Source organism: Mesoplodon densirostris, chromosome 10, assembly GCF_025265405.1.
Source record: "Mesoplodon densirostris isolate mMesDen1 chromosome 10, mMesDen1 primary haplotype, whole genome shotgun sequence".
NCBI lineage: Eukaryota > Metazoa > Chordata > Mammalia > Artiodactyla > Ziphiidae > Mesoplodon > Mesoplodon densirostris.
The window spans coordinates 1,127,279-1,146,747 of NC_082670.1; the positions used below are offsets into that span (position 1 = coordinate 1,127,279).

General features: G+C 41.4%; 1 protein-coding gene across 6 annotated transcripts in view; it reads right to left on the bottom strand.

The window, feature by feature from the left end:
* EXOC2 (exocyst complex component 2) overlaps positions 1–19,469 on the bottom strand; it is a 153,878-nt gene that overhangs the window by 43,942 nt on the left and 90,467 nt on the right. For all 6 annotated transcript variants that reach the window (XM_060111138.1, XM_060111136.1, XM_060111137.1 and 3 more), the window contains 9 exons: positions 16,064–16,129; positions 15,733–15,890; positions 15,238–15,359; positions 14,081–14,142; positions 7,868–7,948; positions 7,542–7,601; positions 6,810–6,871; positions 5,220–5,286; positions 1,071–1,187 (listed from right to left, as the gene is read on the bottom strand). In XM_060111138.1, the coding sequence (XP_059967121.1) occupies positions 1,071–1,187; positions 5,220–5,286; positions 6,810–6,871; positions 7,542–7,601; positions 7,868–7,948; positions 14,081–14,142; positions 15,238–15,359; positions 15,733–15,890; positions 16,064–16,129 (795 nt within the window). The remainder of the gene's footprint in view (positions 1–1,070; positions 1,188–5,219; positions 5,287–6,809; positions 6,872–7,541; positions 7,602–7,867; positions 7,949–14,080; positions 14,143–15,237; positions 15,360–15,732; positions 15,891–16,063; positions 16,130–19,469) is intronic.

Consider the following 19,469-nt stretch of genomic DNA (forward strand, 5'->3'; position numbering starts at 1 on the left):
TAAAATGATAAAAGATTTCTTCAATAATGTGTCATTATTGTTACTGCATAAAAATAAAATGCCCACTTTCTACAAATACTAACTTTCTACTGCAAGACAGCACCTTGCAGTTCTCAACACAAAAATTTCTGGAAATAAACTCGACATTTGGCCCTAAAGTCTTAAGTCACAACATTTCTCATCAGGATGATTAATCTTTACGAAAAGGCAAGAAAACAAGACACAGCCACCCACTCTGACATTTTCAATCTTTGAAAAAAAAATCCCAATCTAGTTCATGAACTGCAACCATCATTTGTAAAAAGTATGCAATCCATCAAGAGCACTTTTTGATTATAAGATTAACAAGATCACTATCTTTCTTATTCTTTGCACTGAGAAAACTGTACTGACATTAGAAAAGTGGTTCTAGCTTAGTTTTACTTAGAAATCTGATAAACTTTTGTCCAGGAACCAGGCAACCCTTAATAATAACATGATTACTTCATTTTTTCCTTTTCTGCTTACCTGAAAAATATAATCAACCAAGTGTAACACTAAAAAAAACTACTCCATTGATTTATACAGGACTCATTTTTGTCCACCTTTCTACAGGCAGGACTGGAGAGTGGGGGGTATGTATTTTTCAGGTAAGACAAGGCAACCTAGAGCTGTGCCCGCGTGCACGAGTGTGTGTGCACGCACGCGTGTGTGCATGTGCTCTAGCAGGCAAGCAGAAGCACTGCTGTGGCCCCCTGGAGCGGGAGGGAGGAAGAAGAGGTGGCTCTGCAAGCTCAGGGTTTGCTGTTGGCTTGAAGTAAAAGCTTTAACCTAAAAGGAGCCAAATCAGAGATGACTCCTAAAGATCTGGGTTTGAAGCTTTTCTTTCCTTTTCCTCCCTCCGTTTTGAAAAGCTCTAACCTTGAGAGGGCTTTGCTCTAGAGAAAGAGGAGAGCATTACCTCAGTGACTCAGGTGAGCTGTGAGAAGGAGGGACCGGGCACGGGGAGGAGCGGGGGTGGGGGGCTGAGGAAACAGCTGGGAACGAAGCGGATGACACCACCGCTTGTCCATTTAACACGATCCATTTACCTGTGTTATTTTTTCTATTCCCTGGAAGTTGTGCTTTTCAAAATGTTCTGCGATATTTCGGAAGGTGTGACGTTCTAGGTAGCAGCAATTACTCAGGACTATCAAAAGTCTCTGTTCCTAAAACCAAAACACATTTTTAGAAAAATATTTACAGTAACAAATTGAAAGTCTAACAGATAACATTTATCACTTGTTAAATTTAATTATAATCTCTTGGTGTTTAATATCAATATTCAATGCTTTGTTTTTCTTGGTTCCTTCTTTCCAGTAACAGGGAGAAACACAATACAATTCTATAATTCTACTAACTGCTCGCTATGACATAACATACTAAAGAGCCAAATAATGTTTGACTCAAATTCCTTTTGAAATTTAACAGCTGTATGGAAAAACAGATTGATGCAACACAGAAAACTAGTAAAACAGGATCAGCTGCTGTTCTTAGGAAAGGGATTCCACTTTATTGGTTATTCCACTTCATATGTTTTGCACCCAAAAAAAGCTATAAAAATGGATATTTAAAAATAACTACCAAAAGATGTAGAAACTCTCAGAAAATAATTTCTATATTTCTTACAACTTGGAAGAGAATTGTAATGTCATCCACAGATGGACTCCTTCAAAAACCAGGCCTTCACAGAATTTCTTATGTAGAAGAGTCTCCCTCTTATGGGGACTCTCCCCTGGTCAGCCATGCAGGGCGCCATTCTACACTCCCCAGGCTTCCCGCTATTTAAGGTGACTTCTTATCAAAATTACCAGACCCCCCAGGCTGATGAATCAATCATCCTCTCAGAGTTCAGAAGAACTGGCTTTCTAAATACAGTTCTAGGAATGGCACTGTCACTGTTCTTGGGGCTGTTTGAGCACTGTCCCTGCTCCCTCAGGTGTGAGGGCTTCTCTGGAACAACTGTGACTAATTTAGGGCCTTGGTTTAGATCCCTGACTAAAAACTAAGGCAGAACTCCTTTCTAGGAGAAGCTCTCACCCATACTTTGATCGCTGCTGTGTACTCATCAGGGTAACTTAGGTTAATGTCAGGAAGGCAGATGGGAATAACCAGGCCCTGGCAGGTGCACAGACCACAGGGCTAGGCTCACTGAGCCTGGATCACCTAAGAATTCCATTCAGCTCCCTCAAAATGTGTAAAACTTTCCGTGTCTTTATTTAAAATTTACTGTTTAGTTCTGGCAGAGCGTGGCCGATTTGCTGCCTTTTGTGGTCATCAACAAATATAATTAAAAGGCCCAGGAATTATTACAGTGCTTTCAAAGCAATGAAAGGTTGTCAGTGGCCTGAATGACTCTATGGACAGGAAGTGGCGGCTAAAACAAGCCTAAAACAAATGCGCTGGGCGTCTACTCCTCGTCCACGTTCTGTGTTCAAACCGCGTGAGGTGGGCACCAGGAGGTGACACGTGAGGCTGGGGGAGGCCAGACCCCTGCCCACACCTAACTATCACTGTTATGTGGCCCTTGTAAAGCATGTGACATAAAGTCACTGTGACACTTCATCAGCCACTCTGAGCAGTGGCATCCCAAATATCTCAACTGGTCTCTCAGACCCACGATCAATCCTTAATTACCCTCCAGGCACCGCCTCCCAGCAGCCCACCCCAGCCTGCCACACCTTCTCTGCCCTCTTCATTAATTAACTCTGGTTGATTTTTACCCTTATAATCTGAATGGTTCTTCCCCCAGAATGGAAAAACTATTTGAGTGATTTGAAGTCTTACTCTTAGTAAGTGTATTTTTCCCTCAAATATAACCAATCACAGGAAACAAAAGTGGGAAGAAAACCTGACAAATAATCGAATTCTTAAAATTGAATGACTCATCAAAAGCTGACAAACAACTCAGATGAATACATATATTTGAAAATAACAACCCAACCTATCCACGGCAGCACCTGCAGACTGAGGACTCCACGGCCTCATGTACTGTTCTGGCTACTCCACAGCATCTCTGTGATGCGGCCATCAGGCCACCCTCCGTGGCACGCCCGAGGTTCTTCTGTCAGTAAGCAGCAGACCAGCAAGCGAACCAGAAACCTAGCCCTCTTTCCTCCCACAGGTGCCTTTCTGCTGGATAACAGAACAAGACCCTAAAAAGATCTCAATTACCTGGACCAAATCTAACATGGTATCATCCAAATCTAACACGGTATCATCCAATGGGGAAAAACACAGGAACTCAATTTGGTACCAACTTTGGAACAATTTCAGGAGAGTGAAATGGGACAGAGAATGTCCAGTGACCAGCAGAAGCAAGTGCGAAGCATGCAGGGCTCTGGGTGACAGAGGAGAGGAGGCGAAGGCGTGGTTCTGGGGGAGTCCTGGGTTCAGAGGAGAACCACTGCCCAGCAAGCCGTGTTAGCTCAAGGGGACGTGTGGGCACACAGCAGTTGCTCCAAACACTGGGAAGATAGTCATGTAGAAACGAGGCTTGTCCCGAAAGATCCAGAAGAAGCGTGCTTGGCCAGACAGGCAGCAAGGCCTTTCTCCACTGAGAAGGATCCTTCCTCGCATGTCCTTCTCTCCCATTCACAGTGGAAGAACGGTTTGAACTCACCACGTCGCCCTCCTCAGCTGCCCCTCATCCCTGACCCAACGCAGGCAGCTGCCCCTCGGCCATCCACACGCCCTCCCACGAAGCCTGGCTTCTGTCTGACCCGGCCTGAGGCTCTGTCAGTCTGCGATACCGTTAAATATTCCTTTGCTTAAACGCGCTCTCCCACCTGTCCCTGGATTTCCTTCTCTGATTCTTCCTTCTCAGGGAACTTCCAGGCTCTCTGTCTCAGGCCTTCCCTTAAATACTGGCACCCTCAATATTATTTTTATATATTTGGCCCTCCTCTCCTCCCACTGTTTTCCCTAGTATTCTCATCCACTCCCAGGCCTTACACTGCTCACTCACAAATGTGTACCTAGATCTCTCTCCTGGGGTCCAATCACCCACTAGACATCCATCCCACCTGAACGTCTCTCATTCAGCACATCTGGTCCCAAACTGAATTTTTAATCTTTCTTTTAATCTTTCCTGAATTCTCTTCATGAACAGTACTGTTATCTACCTAGTCACCCAAACAATTAAACCTACAATAGCTTTTTTAAAAAAATTACTTTGATTAAACTCTATTTTTCCTAATATAACAAATCCTTATTTAGGAATTCATACTTATAATAACTGTAGAAATTATATATGGCAGGAAATTTAGTTCACATGTTTTCTTTCTTGAGAGGTACATACACATACACACACATCATTCAAGCTAATGACAAACCGGAGAGGGCTGTTTTTTTTGTTTGTTTGTTTGTTTTTTAGGATAGCTGGAGTTTGAATTTCAACAGCTGAATTTACATACAGGATAAAGTGTATGTGTGAATCATCACTAAACACATGCATATGTTTAAAATATATGTGTGGGGCTTCCCTGGTGGCGCAGTGGTTGAGAGTCCACCTGCCGATGCAGGGGACACGGGTTCGTGCCCCGGTCTGGGAAAATCCCACATGCCGTGGAGCGGCTGGGCCCGTGAGCCATGGCCGTTGGGCCTGTGCGTCTGGAGCCTGTGCTCCGCAACGGGAGAGGCCACAACAGTGAGAGGCCCGCGTACCGCAAAAAAAAAAAAATAATAAAAAAATAAAATAAAATAAAATAAAATATATGTGTGTTTAAAGAAAAGGGGATTTGGTTTTAGTTTTGCTATGGAATTTTGTGTTCAAATAAAATGCTATTAGGGAACTTAACAACAAAAAAAAAAAAAAAAAAGAGAGAAAAGCAGAGCTTCTCTGTTTAAAGAGGGAAAATGGGGGAGAAACGGTGCCTGTCCTTTGCCTCCTCTCCAGCTTTCAAGCACCAGGGTACCACACTCAGGATCTCCACACAATGCAGAGAGGAGACGGAGCTACTTAAGCTGAAACTTCAGCTAAAAGATTTTTAAGTGTGGATTATTTACAAAATTATATTTTTACTAAAACTTTCACAAAATAAAACACAGCTCCAAAGTAAGAGTAGCATGCTACAGCAGTAATGTGGTAACAAAGTATTAATAATTTAGACTGAGTTATGAAACAGTCATAATGACATGTTTTATAAAAAATGACGTTTTACTTTCTATTTATCATCTTAATTATTTATGATCTTACTTACAGAAGTCAAACTAAAGTCTTCATGGATACTTCCAAACAAATCAGGAGAAGAAACGTCAACGGAGAGACTGAATAGAGAAGCAAGTAAGAGAACAAGTTAAAGCATTAAAATTAAAAATGGTAACATAATGTTATATGTCAATTATATACCTCAATAAAAAATGCAGTGAAACCTATGTAAATCTGACTTTAAAACCTCTTGGTCAAAATCATAGAACTTTCTGTTTTTTAATATTTAACACCTAACAGCTCAAAGTAGACACTGGACTATCTATTAACATGGGCCACATAAAATGTGCTTTTGGGGTCTTCCCAATAATTTAATTTCTAGGTATAGACTCTCATAACTGAAATGTTTTTGCCCATCAGAATCTAGAGGGGACTTTTTCAAGCTCAAGTAAATGACTTGAGGTGAGCTGAGTTAGGAAATTAGTTAATTTCCTAACAAGTGACCAGACACAGAAAGCTGCAGGGGAGGAAACACCAAAGACCCACTGATTAATTTACAGATACAGCAGAATCGCAAGTAACACCTTAGCAGGATTCCTTTCCTTTAAATCTAACCAACTTATTTTAGAATTCATATGGAAGACTAAATAGATAAAAATATAAAGTAAGTTTAAAATAAAGAAGCAATAAAAGGATAACAATCTGAAAAACATTAAAAAAAAACTACTGATAATTAAAACAACAAACACTGATAGGAAACATTTGTGAATGAATAGAACAGAAAATAAAGTTCAGAAATACCTTCACTACATATTAGAATTCAACGATGTAAGGAACAGAAATTGTAACAAAACAAGAAGACAAGACTTATTTAATCCAAAACATCAGGAAACTGATTAACAATACAAATCCCTGGTAAATTAATGCGCTAATAAACATATAAAATCAAAGAAAAACTACAACAACTAAACATTTACTAGGTCTCAGAGAGATAAGTGTCTTATATACTGAGAGGCAAAAACCATGGAAACATGGAAACAGACAAACATGGAAAAAATTCCAGTTGTCAGTTATAGATTTAAGAGGCATTTATTTCAGTATCATCTGTGTCAGAGAGCATAAACCTTAGGGACACAGAAATTACACGTGTCAAACAGTCAGAAAAACTAGGTTTAAAAAAAAATCCCAGAGAGCAGCATTATAAGAGAATTATCACGTGGATTTGGAAATACCAGGAATCGAGATGTGTCCTCCGGAGCTCAACTAACCAAGAACGGCCCAGACAGTGTCCCTTCAACAGGAGTGCCGGGGCGACCCCCTGCACCAGCACCACAACAGCTATCAACGAGGAGTCACTCATTTTAACTCCCTATTTTACTATTAGTAAACCCCGTTCCTCTGGATAATCAGTAAGCCAATCGTGTGCTCAGTTTGTTCAAAGTGCCTCTAGTAAAGGTGAGACAAGTTCAGAAGATGAAGACACTGTGGAAAGAATACAGGCCAAATATATAAAAATATAATTCATATGACTACTTGCTCTCTCTTATGGGAAGTCCCAGGGTATAAGACCAAACACAGAACAAGAGCCTGTATTTTCAATCCTGGTAAACGCATCGGTGAGGCTACTCTCAGCTCTACTTACTGTGCAGTATCTACATCGGCATCAGGCTTGGTGCTCAACTGTTCCAGACAGTATATAAAAACCTAAGTCAAAAATAAGACATTTCAGTGGTATGAACGCTTAGATACTAATCTATTTGGACATTAAAGATAATTTTACATAAATAACCAGAAATATAGCGTATCTCCATTAAGTGGTATGTATGCATATATACCTTCTGTAAGTGACAGACTGTATGTCCCATATATAGAGTATATATTCACATACACATAAAAGTATGTAAGCACTGGGAACACACATCCCAATGTATAATGCTAAGTGATAAAAAAATTTAAAGCACCTATGTCTGATCCCATTGTTAAGTTCTTGAATGTATTTTATTTCCTTCCTCTCACTCATTCACTCATGCGTTCAACTGGGTTTATGTGCCCACAAGGCACTGGTCCCAAAGAACTTGGTGCTCTAGGTACAATGTAAACAACTGTCATGTCATTTAATCTGTGCTCTAGCAGATATATATACACAAAGTACTGTGAGAACACAAAAAAGGGGAGCATAATAAAAATGAGTTATTGGGGTACTGCTAAGCAAGTTGGAACTAATCTTACCTTGAACTTATTTACCATAAACTATTATGTTCTCAGACAAGAAGAAAAAAAGAATACATATTTAATATTTGCTATACACTGACTGTGAGTAGGAAATAATTCACATTATTTCAGGCCTCAGGGCATCGGTGCTTTTACAAAGTACCTGCATGATATTGATGCTTAGTTGGCAAACCTCTTCCTGGGTTTTCGGTTGTTGAAAGACCTGTAAGGAAGAATTAGAATCGTTGTACTTGGCTAAGAAAACTTTTTGTTTATGAAGTTCGATATAAGAAGTTAACACGTGGGAAAGTGTGTCCAGTGTGGGTCACCTGACTCTGAAAGGGGACAGGAATGGAGAGCTGGCCTCGGGCTGAGTGACTGTGGCCTGAGTGACAGGGCAGCAGCTCTGGCATCGCAATGACCCGAACCTGCAAGGGGAGCCCCCGGCTGCCCGGCCCCCACCGCAGACGGCTGCTCTCAGACACTCACGCTGGCTTCTCCGGGCTTGCACTCCAGGACTTCTCGCAGCGACTGCAGGGAGTGCACCACGCAGCGCTCAAAGTGGCATGGCTGCAGAAGACAAAAGCAACAGGACCTTGGCATGCAGACCCCGAGCAGAAGCAAACTCGGCCCTGATGCCCAGATTTCCAGACGTGCGGAAAGGGATGCAGACACACACAGCCTCCCCACCACCCGGACCTAGACCTGGCATGTTCTGCACTTGATATTTAAAGACCATGAATCCTGACAGTTGGAAGCACATCTAATTCAACTAGAATAGAAGTTGGGTAGAATGAGAATTTTTCTTCAAAATTCTACTCTCCTGAGAGGCAGATGCCGGGATGAAGTGCAGGCGTAACATACTCTGGGACGAGCTCCATCTCCCGGGCCTTCCTCATCTCCCAGGGGACGTTAGTACGATGACCCAGAGGAAGGCCGACACCTTTCATTCCAAACCGTCGCTACAGTTACCTTCTAGGCCCATCAAGTCAGAAATGAAACCTGAAAATACGTCCAACAAATGGGCTTCAGGATGAGACTGAATGAGCCCTAACTACACCTCCTCGTGCCAGGCCCACTCCAGGGGACGGTGACACGTGTTCTCGTTACGTGTACATTCTGGGATGGAGTGGACAAAACTGTCACTTTTACCAAAAAAAAGTACAGAAATAAAATAAGTGGACTGCAAAGTAGGGTAAGTGCCATGAAGAGAACGAGCAGGCACTCAGAGGAAAACTGATGGAGGGGTTCTGCCCTAAGCAGGAGAAGCCCCTGAGCCAGTGACAACATCCAAGCTGAGACCAAGGGCAAGAGGGGCCGCCCCCGGACAGAGACAGGAGGGGCCTGGAGGCGCCGAGTCACCACGACGGGCCAGAGCCTGGTAGAGCCTGCGCGGGACAGGGCAAGGCTCAGTTCAGCTGAACCAGCTCTGGGCAAAATCTGCTTCAATTACTAAAAGAACTCAGGGAAAAATCGAACAGAAAAAAAGACACACCTGTATACAAACCAAAGAAAGACAAGTTTACTATCCCACAAAAAGAATCCAGGCTTAAGGAAAACTAACAGCACCTCAACTTAATGTCATTTTAATACTGCACTTTGGAGCCACCAGAGGGCACCATAAAGAACATGCAAAAGCCTAAGCGCAGAGAAAGAAGGTTGGGGGCGGGGGCCGGGATGGATGTGACAGAAAATACCGCCTACAGAAAGTAAAGTCCTGGTAGACACTGGCCTTACGAACCCACCTACCTGCCCTAGAAGGTAGGCAAATCTAAGATGTTACAATAATAACACTGGGAATTCAACCCCAAATCCAATGGCAGGCAGTTCAGTGTTCCTGTTCCTGTGCCGTTTCCTAACTGTCTTGCCTTAGAATGTGAACAGAGAGCCCGGAGGGCACTCACTGCCAGTGGGCATGGGAGCACATGAGTCTACACAGCTGTGATTTCTTTTTTCTGAAAAGAAAGAAGAGGCACTATCTCTGCATTTTGTCAGTGAATCACCCAAGCTGGCTGATTATAAGTTATCACGTATCATTCCAGTTATTCTGAAAGGAGAAAATTCTCAGAATTATCCAAACTGAAAAAAGGCAGAAAACATTTTCAACACGAGTAGAAAACAGGATGCTCTCCAATGAGCTGTTTCAGACACTCAGCTGAAAGCACAGTCATGGGGGCAAAGCATGTAAAGTAGTGTATGTAATAGCCTTTGAGACAACTGACTCTCTGTTCAAAACCTGAGAATTTCAGATGTTAGGTAAACACTCAAAGCTGGACCCTGGACATTGCTCTAAGCCTGGATGTACCTTCCCTCTCACGGGAAGTCTGTGCCCACAGCTGACAGCAGGCTCACCTCCCAGAGGCCTATGGGATTATTAGCACATTTCTTCAACAACGTCCAATAAGACACACTGGTTGGCACCAAATCACCCGTAAGTGGCTTTAGATCTCTGGCTTGTGTGTCACCAAACACTACACTAGCTATTCTATGGTTACAGTTTCTTACCATGTTATCAACTTTAAATTTATTAGAAACAAGTCTCTACAGTAACCACTTCAAAGGACTTTCATGGGGGCTTATCTACTACAAACAACCAACCAACCTTAGACGTGGCTGTTATCTCACGCGCGCACACTGGGGACCCCGATGTGCGGCCATCACACGCGCACACTAGACTGAGTGTATAAAAAACACTAACCTGAAGCCAATACCTATTTTATGACTAAGTTGTTCATATTTTGTCAGTTTTTTTTTTAAATGAACATAAATCCTTGAAAACAGATGCTCTGTTTTCTCAAATTGAACACACATCTTTTTCTTTGCACAAGATGATCTGAAGCTGGTACTAAGAACCCAGGGTCAGGACTGTGCTGTCTGCTGTGCCTGGCTTGTTTCATTTGAGGCAGTAATTCAGTGGTGCTGGTCCAGCGATGTCTCTGGCCTGCCATCCAGGCCTGCTGTGATAATTAGGGATGACAGGGGCATAAGGTAGAGCTTTAATAATAGTAAGGCTTTATGTACATTTAAGGTATTTTTATCATAGTGGTCCCAGTATTACAAGTATTAGTTTAATAAATTAAAATCCTCCGTATGTGTATAAAGCTTTGTAGGTTATGGCTTTTTTCTACAGCATCTCATTGAATCGTAACCAACACCACTGTGAACAAGCATTCTGCTTCTTTAACTAGAGGCAGAGAGGTTAAGTGGCTTCTGAAGATGGCACGGCTACTGAGACAGAACTGAGGACGTAACCAGACCAGACACTGAAGCAGCACAGGGCCTTCCCTCCACACCAGTGCCGCCCAACACAAGTGCAGTGTGAGCCACAAACACACGTCATGTACGTAATCTTAGATTTTCCAGGAACCACAATAAGAAAAGTAAAAGAAAAACCTAAATTTTAGTTTGTAACGTGTAATATATCAAACATTATTTCAACATGTGGTCAATACAGAAAGTTGAGGTACTCTCTCTTTCTGTACTTGCTTCTTTCTTTGCAGCCTGAAGCTGTGGCTGCTGTGCTGGATGGTACCGTCGGCTCCACACCTCCTTCCTTGAAATATTGGGTGGGCCAAAAAGTGCCTTTGATTTTTAAGTAAAAATAAAAGACACATGTTTCATTTTCACCAAGAACTTTACTGAACAATGTATTCACCTTTTTGTTCCACTACCTTCTGCCATTTTCAGGCAACTTCATAATTCCATCTTCCCAAAACTTTTTATCTTTTTGAGCAAAGAACTGTTCCAGGTGCCTTTCACAGTCTTCCAGGGAATTGAAATTTTTTCCATTAAGAGAATTATGTAAAGACCGATACATGAAAATCTGAAGGTGCAATGTCTGGTGAATACGGCAGATGAATCAGAACTTCCCAGCCGAGCTGTTAACGGTTTTTTCCTGGTCATCAAAGAAACATGCGGTCTTGTGTTATCCTGATAGAAGATTATGCGTTTTCTGTTGACTAATTCTGGATGCTTTTCATGGAGTGCTGCTTCCAGTTGGTCTAACCGGGAGCAGTGCTTGTTGGAATTAATCACTTTGTTTTCCGGAAGGAGCTCATAATAGAGGACTCCCTTCCAATCCCAGCACACACACATTACCTTCTTTGGATGAAGACCGGCCTTTGGTGTGGTAGGTGGTGCTTCATTTCACTTGCCCCATAACTTCTTCCGTTCCACATTATTGTACAGTATCCACTTTTCATCCCCCGTCACAATTTGTTTTAAAAACTGAACGTTTTCATTACGTTTAAGTAGAGACATGCATGCGGAAATACGGTCGAGAAGGTTTTTTTCGCTTAACTTATGTGGAACCCAAACATCAAAGCAATCCACATAACCAAGCTGGTGCAAATGATTTTCCAACACCTGATTTGGATATTTTGAGTATGTCGGCTATCTCCTGAGTGGTATAACATTGATTGTTCTCAATTAATGTCTCGATTTGATCACTATCAACTTCAACTGGTCTACCCAACTGTGGAGCATTGTCCAGCGAGAAATCTCCAGCACGAAACTTCGCAAACCACTTTAGGCATGTTCGATCAGTCACAGCACCTTCTCCATACACTGCACAAATCTTTTTTTGCATTTTGGTTGTGTTTTTATCTTTCTTGAAATAATAAAGCATAATATGCCGAAAATGTTGCTTTTCTTCTTCCATCTTCAATATTAAAATGGCTACACAAAAATTCACCAATTTTGATAAGTCTTTTTTTAAAATGCACGCTGATAGGACAGGTGTCACGTACCATCTAACAAAATTGTTTCAAATGAAGTTAAACACAGCTAAGTGCTACTAGAGACATCTTACGGAAAAAACTGAACGAACCTTCTGGCCAACCCAGTATTTAGTTATAGGATAGTTTGTACTTAAACATAAATATTTCTGAAAAATAAACCAAATAAATCAAAACAAATTTTTATTAAAATTAAATCCTTTAAAATATAATTACAGGGACCTCCCTGGTGGTGCAGTGGTTAAGAATCCGCCTGCCAATGCAGAGGACATGGGTTCGAGCCCTGGTCCAGGAAGATCCCACATGCCGCAGAGCAACTAGGCCCGTCTGCCACAACTACTAAGCCCACGCTCTAGAGCCTGCGAGCCACGACTACCGAGCCCGTGTGCCGCAACTACTGAAGCCCGCGCCCCTAGAGCCCATGCTCTGCAGCAAGAGAAGCCATCGCAATGAGAAGCATTCACACCGCAACGAAGAGCAGCCCCTGCTTGCCACAACTAGAGAAAGCCCATGCGCAGCACTGAAGACCCAACCCAGCCAAAAATAATAATAAGATTTAAAAATATATATATATAATTATAAGACTTATTAAAAATAAATTTCCCTAATTTCATGCATGCTTTAATTTACAAAAATTTGGAAGTAAGCACTGCTGTTCCAAACACACACTTGTATAGCTTTGTATTAACTTAAGAAAGAACCTTGAACTTTGGAGGAAAAGAAGAATTTCAACTTGTCAAAAATTCCCCAACTGAGATTGGGATTGACATATATACACTAATATGTATAAAATGGATAACTAATAAGAACCTGCTGTATAAAAAAATAAAAATTTTTTTTTTAAATTAAAAAAAATTCCCCAACTGTCAGAGGAAGGCTGTGGACAAGCACACAAATTCAAGGACATGAAGAAATGTTACAGGGGATGGTTGCTCCTCAACAACCTGAGCCCCACTACTTTGTAAATGTGGGCAAGTCAAACCGTTTTATTCTACTGTACCTGTCTACTAAGGTAAGGCAGAAACTGCTGGGGCCAGGATTGCGCTCTGCTAAAAAAACCACATTTTTTCCGGCCTCCGCTGAAGACAGGGGTAGGCGCGTGGATAAATTATGGCCAATTAGATGTAAGCAGAGTTGTCAGTTGTGGCTCCTGGGAAAATGCTGGACTTCCCTGCTGACAGGAATAAGGCTGTGGTGGCTGTAACTGCAGTGGCCATCCCGTGTCATGAGGCCATCCTGAGAGAGGAGGCACACTAAGGGTCACAAAGCAGGAGTCGGAGGAGCCCTGGACACTGCCCGTACTACATGACAAAGCTGCCACACCAGTCCCAGCCGCTTTAGTTGGGGAGAAAAAGGAAATGCCCCCTTGTTTAAGCCACTGAATGTTTTAACCTTGTCTGACACCCACATACAGGTTGCTGTGGGATCCATGGGACAGACTCGAAAACACGAGAACTCACGAACTCTAACACTAACACTATTTTCAAGGGGATTTCGAAAATCTCAAAGCCCCGTCTGAAGAGATGATTATTCCAGAGAGAAAAGACCATGGTTTTAACTGCCCACCTGACCCCTGCATGCGTCTGGAGAAGTTCGCTGTTGCCTGTTTTGCCTTAGGGCCCAGCAACAGCACTGGTTTCCTATCCTGCTTTTCTTAAAAATTCAAATTGCTGGGTAACTTAGAATCACCTTAAAAAATGTAACACAACAAAAAATAGTTAAGAGTCACAGGATGAAGAAAGATCACTCTAAAGGGGGATCCACTATCTTTACTCATTTTTAAATACCTGTGGTTAGTGTTAAGCAAAAATGACTCTGAGAAGGAAAACTTTGAGAAGTTTGCTTTTCCATTTCCAGAAACGTTTTAGAGTTGCAATAGAGAGCATACGCTCATTATCAAAATAAATCAATTATTTTGAATATAACAGACACTAATGATTCATCACCAAAAAGAATTTAAACTTACTAGGGACGTCAGGCCTTCACTGTCGACAACCCAGTCTTCCTTTTCAGCCAATCTCTTTACTTCTACAGGGAACACAAGTGCACGAGCACGTCTTATTATAATTATATCACTGAACTTCAGAGAGATAAAAATGCATAAAGGTTATGGTTTTTAATTGTTTTATATAAGTTTGTAAAAAATCAGTGAAAGTAGGGAGAGAAGATAATTCTGGTAGACTCAAGGATTTAAATGTGTATCACTGGATTTTTCTAATACAACATTAATGTAAATAAAATTGTCTACTGTGTAGCCCAATCTGGAGAATGCTGGGCTAGGTTCAGTGACAGCTTCAGACAACAACTTAGTAGTTATTCAGCACTCCTGATCATATTAAACAGGTACAATGTAAGACACACGGCATTTTCCCCTAAGATTTCTGATGACCGAAGTGGACTCTCCCTCAGTCCTGTATGCTCCCGACCATGACAACGTGATTCCCACGGAGGGAAGAACACGACCGGTGCACACCTGAGGGCTCAGCCCCGACCTGGGCCAGGGGCCGGTTCTGTGCAGACACGGCCTTCCTACAACAAAGTCCTTGGGACAGATACTAACGGCCTGCACCTTTCCCAACAATGTTCTTGATTGTTTTTGAAAATGTTTAATAACCCAAAAGGCTGCTTTGTAAAGATAACCTTTATTGTTTATGACTATATGCAGAAATCCTGAAAACTCTATAAAAGTATAAAGAAAATGAACACCTATAACTTCTGCAGCAAAGAGAAACTGTTAACAGTCTTTCTTCTGATTTTAGGCTGATATTTCTAAATTAAAAATTTTAAATATACGTATATATTTTCAAAATTGGGATCATACTTTTATACACATTTTATATTCTACTTTTTCCACTTAACATTTTCCATAAGGATGTTCTTATATCCTTAAATATTTTTCAAGTATACCCATCTTCATTTACATATGGTCTGGCATCTCAAAGTAAATAGATTTGAAAAGTTTCAAAAAAGGAAAAAAATTGTATTGAGCAGCTAAAGACAGTCTGAAATACTCAGATTTCTATAAGAGCATCTTTCATATTTTTAAGGATTTGGAAGCTGGAAAGAGGTGGCATGTGCAAGTAACTGTTGTCTAGCCAATGTCATCAGTTTTGCTCAACATACCTTCCGCCGTGTGCTGCAGTGTGACCACCACACAACGCACTCGAAGATCCAAGATGAGGTCCTGGATCGTCTGTAACAGGTCATTAGGAATCTCAAGGGCAGTCAAGGATTCATAAGTAAGCCTGTAGAACAAACACAGCAAAACAAATGTCAGCAGAGCAGGATCTGGAAGCAATTCCTGACATCGTTTTGGCCATCCCACAACGATTCACAACGCTGTGCTTAAAAGCTACAGCGTTATGTTGAAAACATGGGGAAAGTAAGCCCATTCACAGGGATAACATCACAGTGACACTGAAGTAAACAATGAAAAAGGTGACATTCTCATCAGACAAAAGCACCAGCAAGGTTTAAGAGCTTAGTTATCAGATGACACACGGGAAACAGTGGACACAAAAGGAGAGAGTAAAATTCTGTGTTGAGTGTATTAAAAATCATATCCCACACTGAGTGTGTGGCTTTTCCCCCTTTTCCGGAGAACGCGCCCACATTTACCTCAGAGTCTGGATGGCGTGAGCGAGCCCCTGCCCAGAGAGCTCGGCCTTCACTTCCCAGCCTCTGCACTGCCGCCCTCCGCCCTCCGTGACGCTGAGCGGGAGCAGGGCCCCGCGGAGCAGCTTCACCAGACAGTGCATTACTTCCTGGATCATTTTCTAGACAATAATGAACAAGCAAAACTGCATTAAAAGGCATCAACTTGATTAAATCAACTGGAAGAGTCGGCCTGCACAAGACAAATGTCTTCAATGTACATCAAGGTCTCTAGTCACTTTGGTTGAGAAAACCCTACCCCAAGAAAAAGTCTACATACCTGTCCTTAACTCACCTTAAAATCATTTTGTCTTTGCCTTACATTCTTTGATCTTTCAATGTGGCCTGACTTCTCAGCAGTCTTAAAAATTAAAAAAAATAAATTAGTTGTCTTTAGAAATAATTTATAAAAAGAAATGCTTTAGCAGTTGTATATAAAGAAAGCATGAAATATAGTTATAACTTGATTAAAAGGAATGTATAAGAAGTAATCTAAGTTTCTGATTAAAGGATGACTAATTAGAAAACCCTTCTTATTCCAACAAGAAGCTATTCATCTTCCTAAAACCTTTAAGTACAATTCTCATAAATAAAGCTAAGTATTAAACTGAAACTTTCTGTAGGTGAATTTCACATGCTGTTTTCATCCACAGTTTTCTACAGTTAAGCCCACAGGCATTCAGTCCGCGATGCCGCTCCAGCACCACTTCCCGGGCGGTGGGTGCAGAAACGAGAGGAGCAGAAGCTCTGGACAAGTGTCCGGACGCCTTTGGACACCCCGCTCCACGCCTCCCGATAGTTTTCGTGAATTTGAGCATTAACGCTGGCATTTTATTTTTTAAAAATTACACATCGCTGCTCTTCTTCCAGGGGCTTTACAGTCTAATTTAGGAGGGAATGTATTCTAGAATTGATTGTTATCTGTTTACTGATAGCCATGTTTTCCTCTGATTTCTCTTTCTCCTTAATGTGTAGAAGACCACTTTACACTGATTAAATGAGAAATCTGTTCCACTGAGGATTTCAGTTAACTTTTTATTACCAAACTTTCTAACAACTAAATATTATTATACAGAATGTCCTAGGCAGGGCAAACTTAGGGAACTTTCCAAAGGAAGAAGTAATCACAAAATGATACAACGTAAAAGAAAATTCAGATACTTCACCAACATTCTGTAAAAGTTACCCTTTAAAGGTAAAATACTGGTGTATTTGGTTAGAGAACTTTCTAGTTAGGAACAACTGCATTATAAATTATGATATTGATGCCAAGGTAATTTAAAAATACTTCAAGGTATGCTATTTTTATTTAAGGTATAAGCTAGAGAAACAATGTAGAGAGTCGGTCTACAGGATCAACACCATTGACGGGAAGAAGTAAGACAAGGAAAAGGATCGCTGACGTCTTCAACAAAGGATCAGACACCCTGACAGAAGAGGCCAGCACACACAGACACACACACCTCTTCCGGAGCTAATTTACACCTATCGTGCAGCTTTTATCATTTTTTTCTTTGTAGAGATGCGCTTTTAAAAGAATTTAAGTTTAGTTTTTAAAAAAACAAAACCCCAAATTCACAATAATAATTCAATAAGCAAATTTCTAAGCTCATTGGCCAACAACCATCAAAATTCTTTGTATACCAGGATTTACAGAAATTGGTGCTTTTTAGGACAAATGAGAAGTAACTGAAGCATTTTCGAGCTGCAGTGAGGCGTGACCAGAGGGGCTCATGTCGGAGTCTGACCAGCTACAAAGACGAGAGACACAGGGCGAGGTGTGGAGAAAGGGGTGGAGTCCCCTGCCCTCTGCAGGTGGGACACTCTCCCCAACCTCCACGTGTCCTTTGGGGGTTTTATGGAGGCTTCATTAAGTAGACACGATTGAATAGATCACTGGCCACTCGTCACTGAACTCAGCCTCCAGTCCTTCTCCCAGAGGTCTGGGGGTGGGACTGAAAGCTCCTACCCTCTAAACACAGGGTTGGTCCTCCAGACAACTAGCCCCCATCCTCAGGTGGGAGACACTCATTATCACAACAAAAGGCATCTTTTACCACTCCTCACTCAGGAAGTCACAATATCAAGAGTGAGCAAGATCAAATATATATTTCTTATTATAAATCACAAGATCACCATTCCAAATTTACATCTCCAGCCCAAATCTTTCCTCTGAGGTCCAAATTTGAATTTCAGGTTGCCTACTTGGTGTCCGCAGAAGGCCTGGGCAGAACAAGGTGAAAAGAGTGGTGCTTCTGGGTCTGCAGTTTGCTGGCCTCCCGCTGGGAACTGCAGGGTCTCCAGCGTGCTGACTGCAGACTTTGGGGCCTGCTACCCTCCACAATCACACGAGCCAACTCCTTAGAGTAAAGCTCATTCTCTTTATATACACGGTTGGGAACAGAGCCAACACCCTATTGGTTGTTTTTCTGAGCCCTGGCTCACTGTGCTATGGAGGACGGATGGGAAGGGCCTCTGGAAGAAGGTGTCATCTGTCGCCGGGAAGGGTCAAGCCCATACAAACCTGCAAGTGTCCCGTCAGATGGGGTCTTTTCTGGTTTTATCTGCCATAGTATCTAATGCTGAATTTTTTATACAATGGGCTTGTTCAACGGGAAGATTATTTCACAGTCTTTTGTTCTGTGAAATATTTTTGAATCAAAAGAGTGAAAATCAATTGTTTAAAAAACATCATACCAAAATTTAGGTTAAACTTTGCCAGAACAATTCTGCCCACCAAACAGGTGCTAATGCACGCGTGACGACACCTACTGGACAGAATAACTGTTTAAACATCAAGGGCCTGTCTCCAAACACAAAAGAAGTGGAGAGGGTAGGGGAACTACCTGTAAGGCATACCTCTTGCAATTGTTGAAAAAATCGTTACTTATTGTTTTAATCTGATGAAGAGTTGAACATCTCCACATGCTGAATTATGTACACTTTGCCCTACTTTTAAAAGAAAATTTAATTTTGGAACAGAAAGTACATTTTAATTTACATACTATGAGTTATGCAATTTTTTAAAATGCTGATTCCTAAAGTTTAAAAATTATTTGGATACTTTAAAAGTTTTCACCTCAAAATACACTATATTTAAAATATATCTAAAGGTAAAATCTTAACCTACTATTAACCATTTTGCTAGCTAAAAACCTTAACTCTTTCCTGCACACACAGACCAAAACTACTTTGTGGTAAGACCAACGGCTAGATCGCACTGTTTTGATTCACATGTTACTTCACATGGCCTTGACTGGTCTGAAGAACTAGTTGTTAAACTGTTGGAAACTCCATCTAAATCTTTTAACAGATGAACTCGAAATAAAACAAAACAGTTTTACAACAAGAAAAAATAGGAAATTCCAAGTAAATTGTGTTTAAATATTAGAGAGCTTTCTTGTATGAGACTGAAACCCTGGAACTCTTCCCAATATTAATTTAATTAAGTCTCTGGATCTCACTCATGACATGATGGCACCCTTTCCTAACTCCTCCATTCCTTCCACTGTCCTCTGGTGTCTTTCTGGCTTTTCAATAGAGGGTCACTTAGTTTAAAAACATGCCCAAATCTGTAGAGTGAATTACACTTACTAATTATTACCATAAACTTTTAAGAAAAGTTTAGAAATTCCACAGGCACACCCAACTCAGCACAACTGATCACAGTGATTTTCCAGTGCTGTGACTCCTGAGCTCAT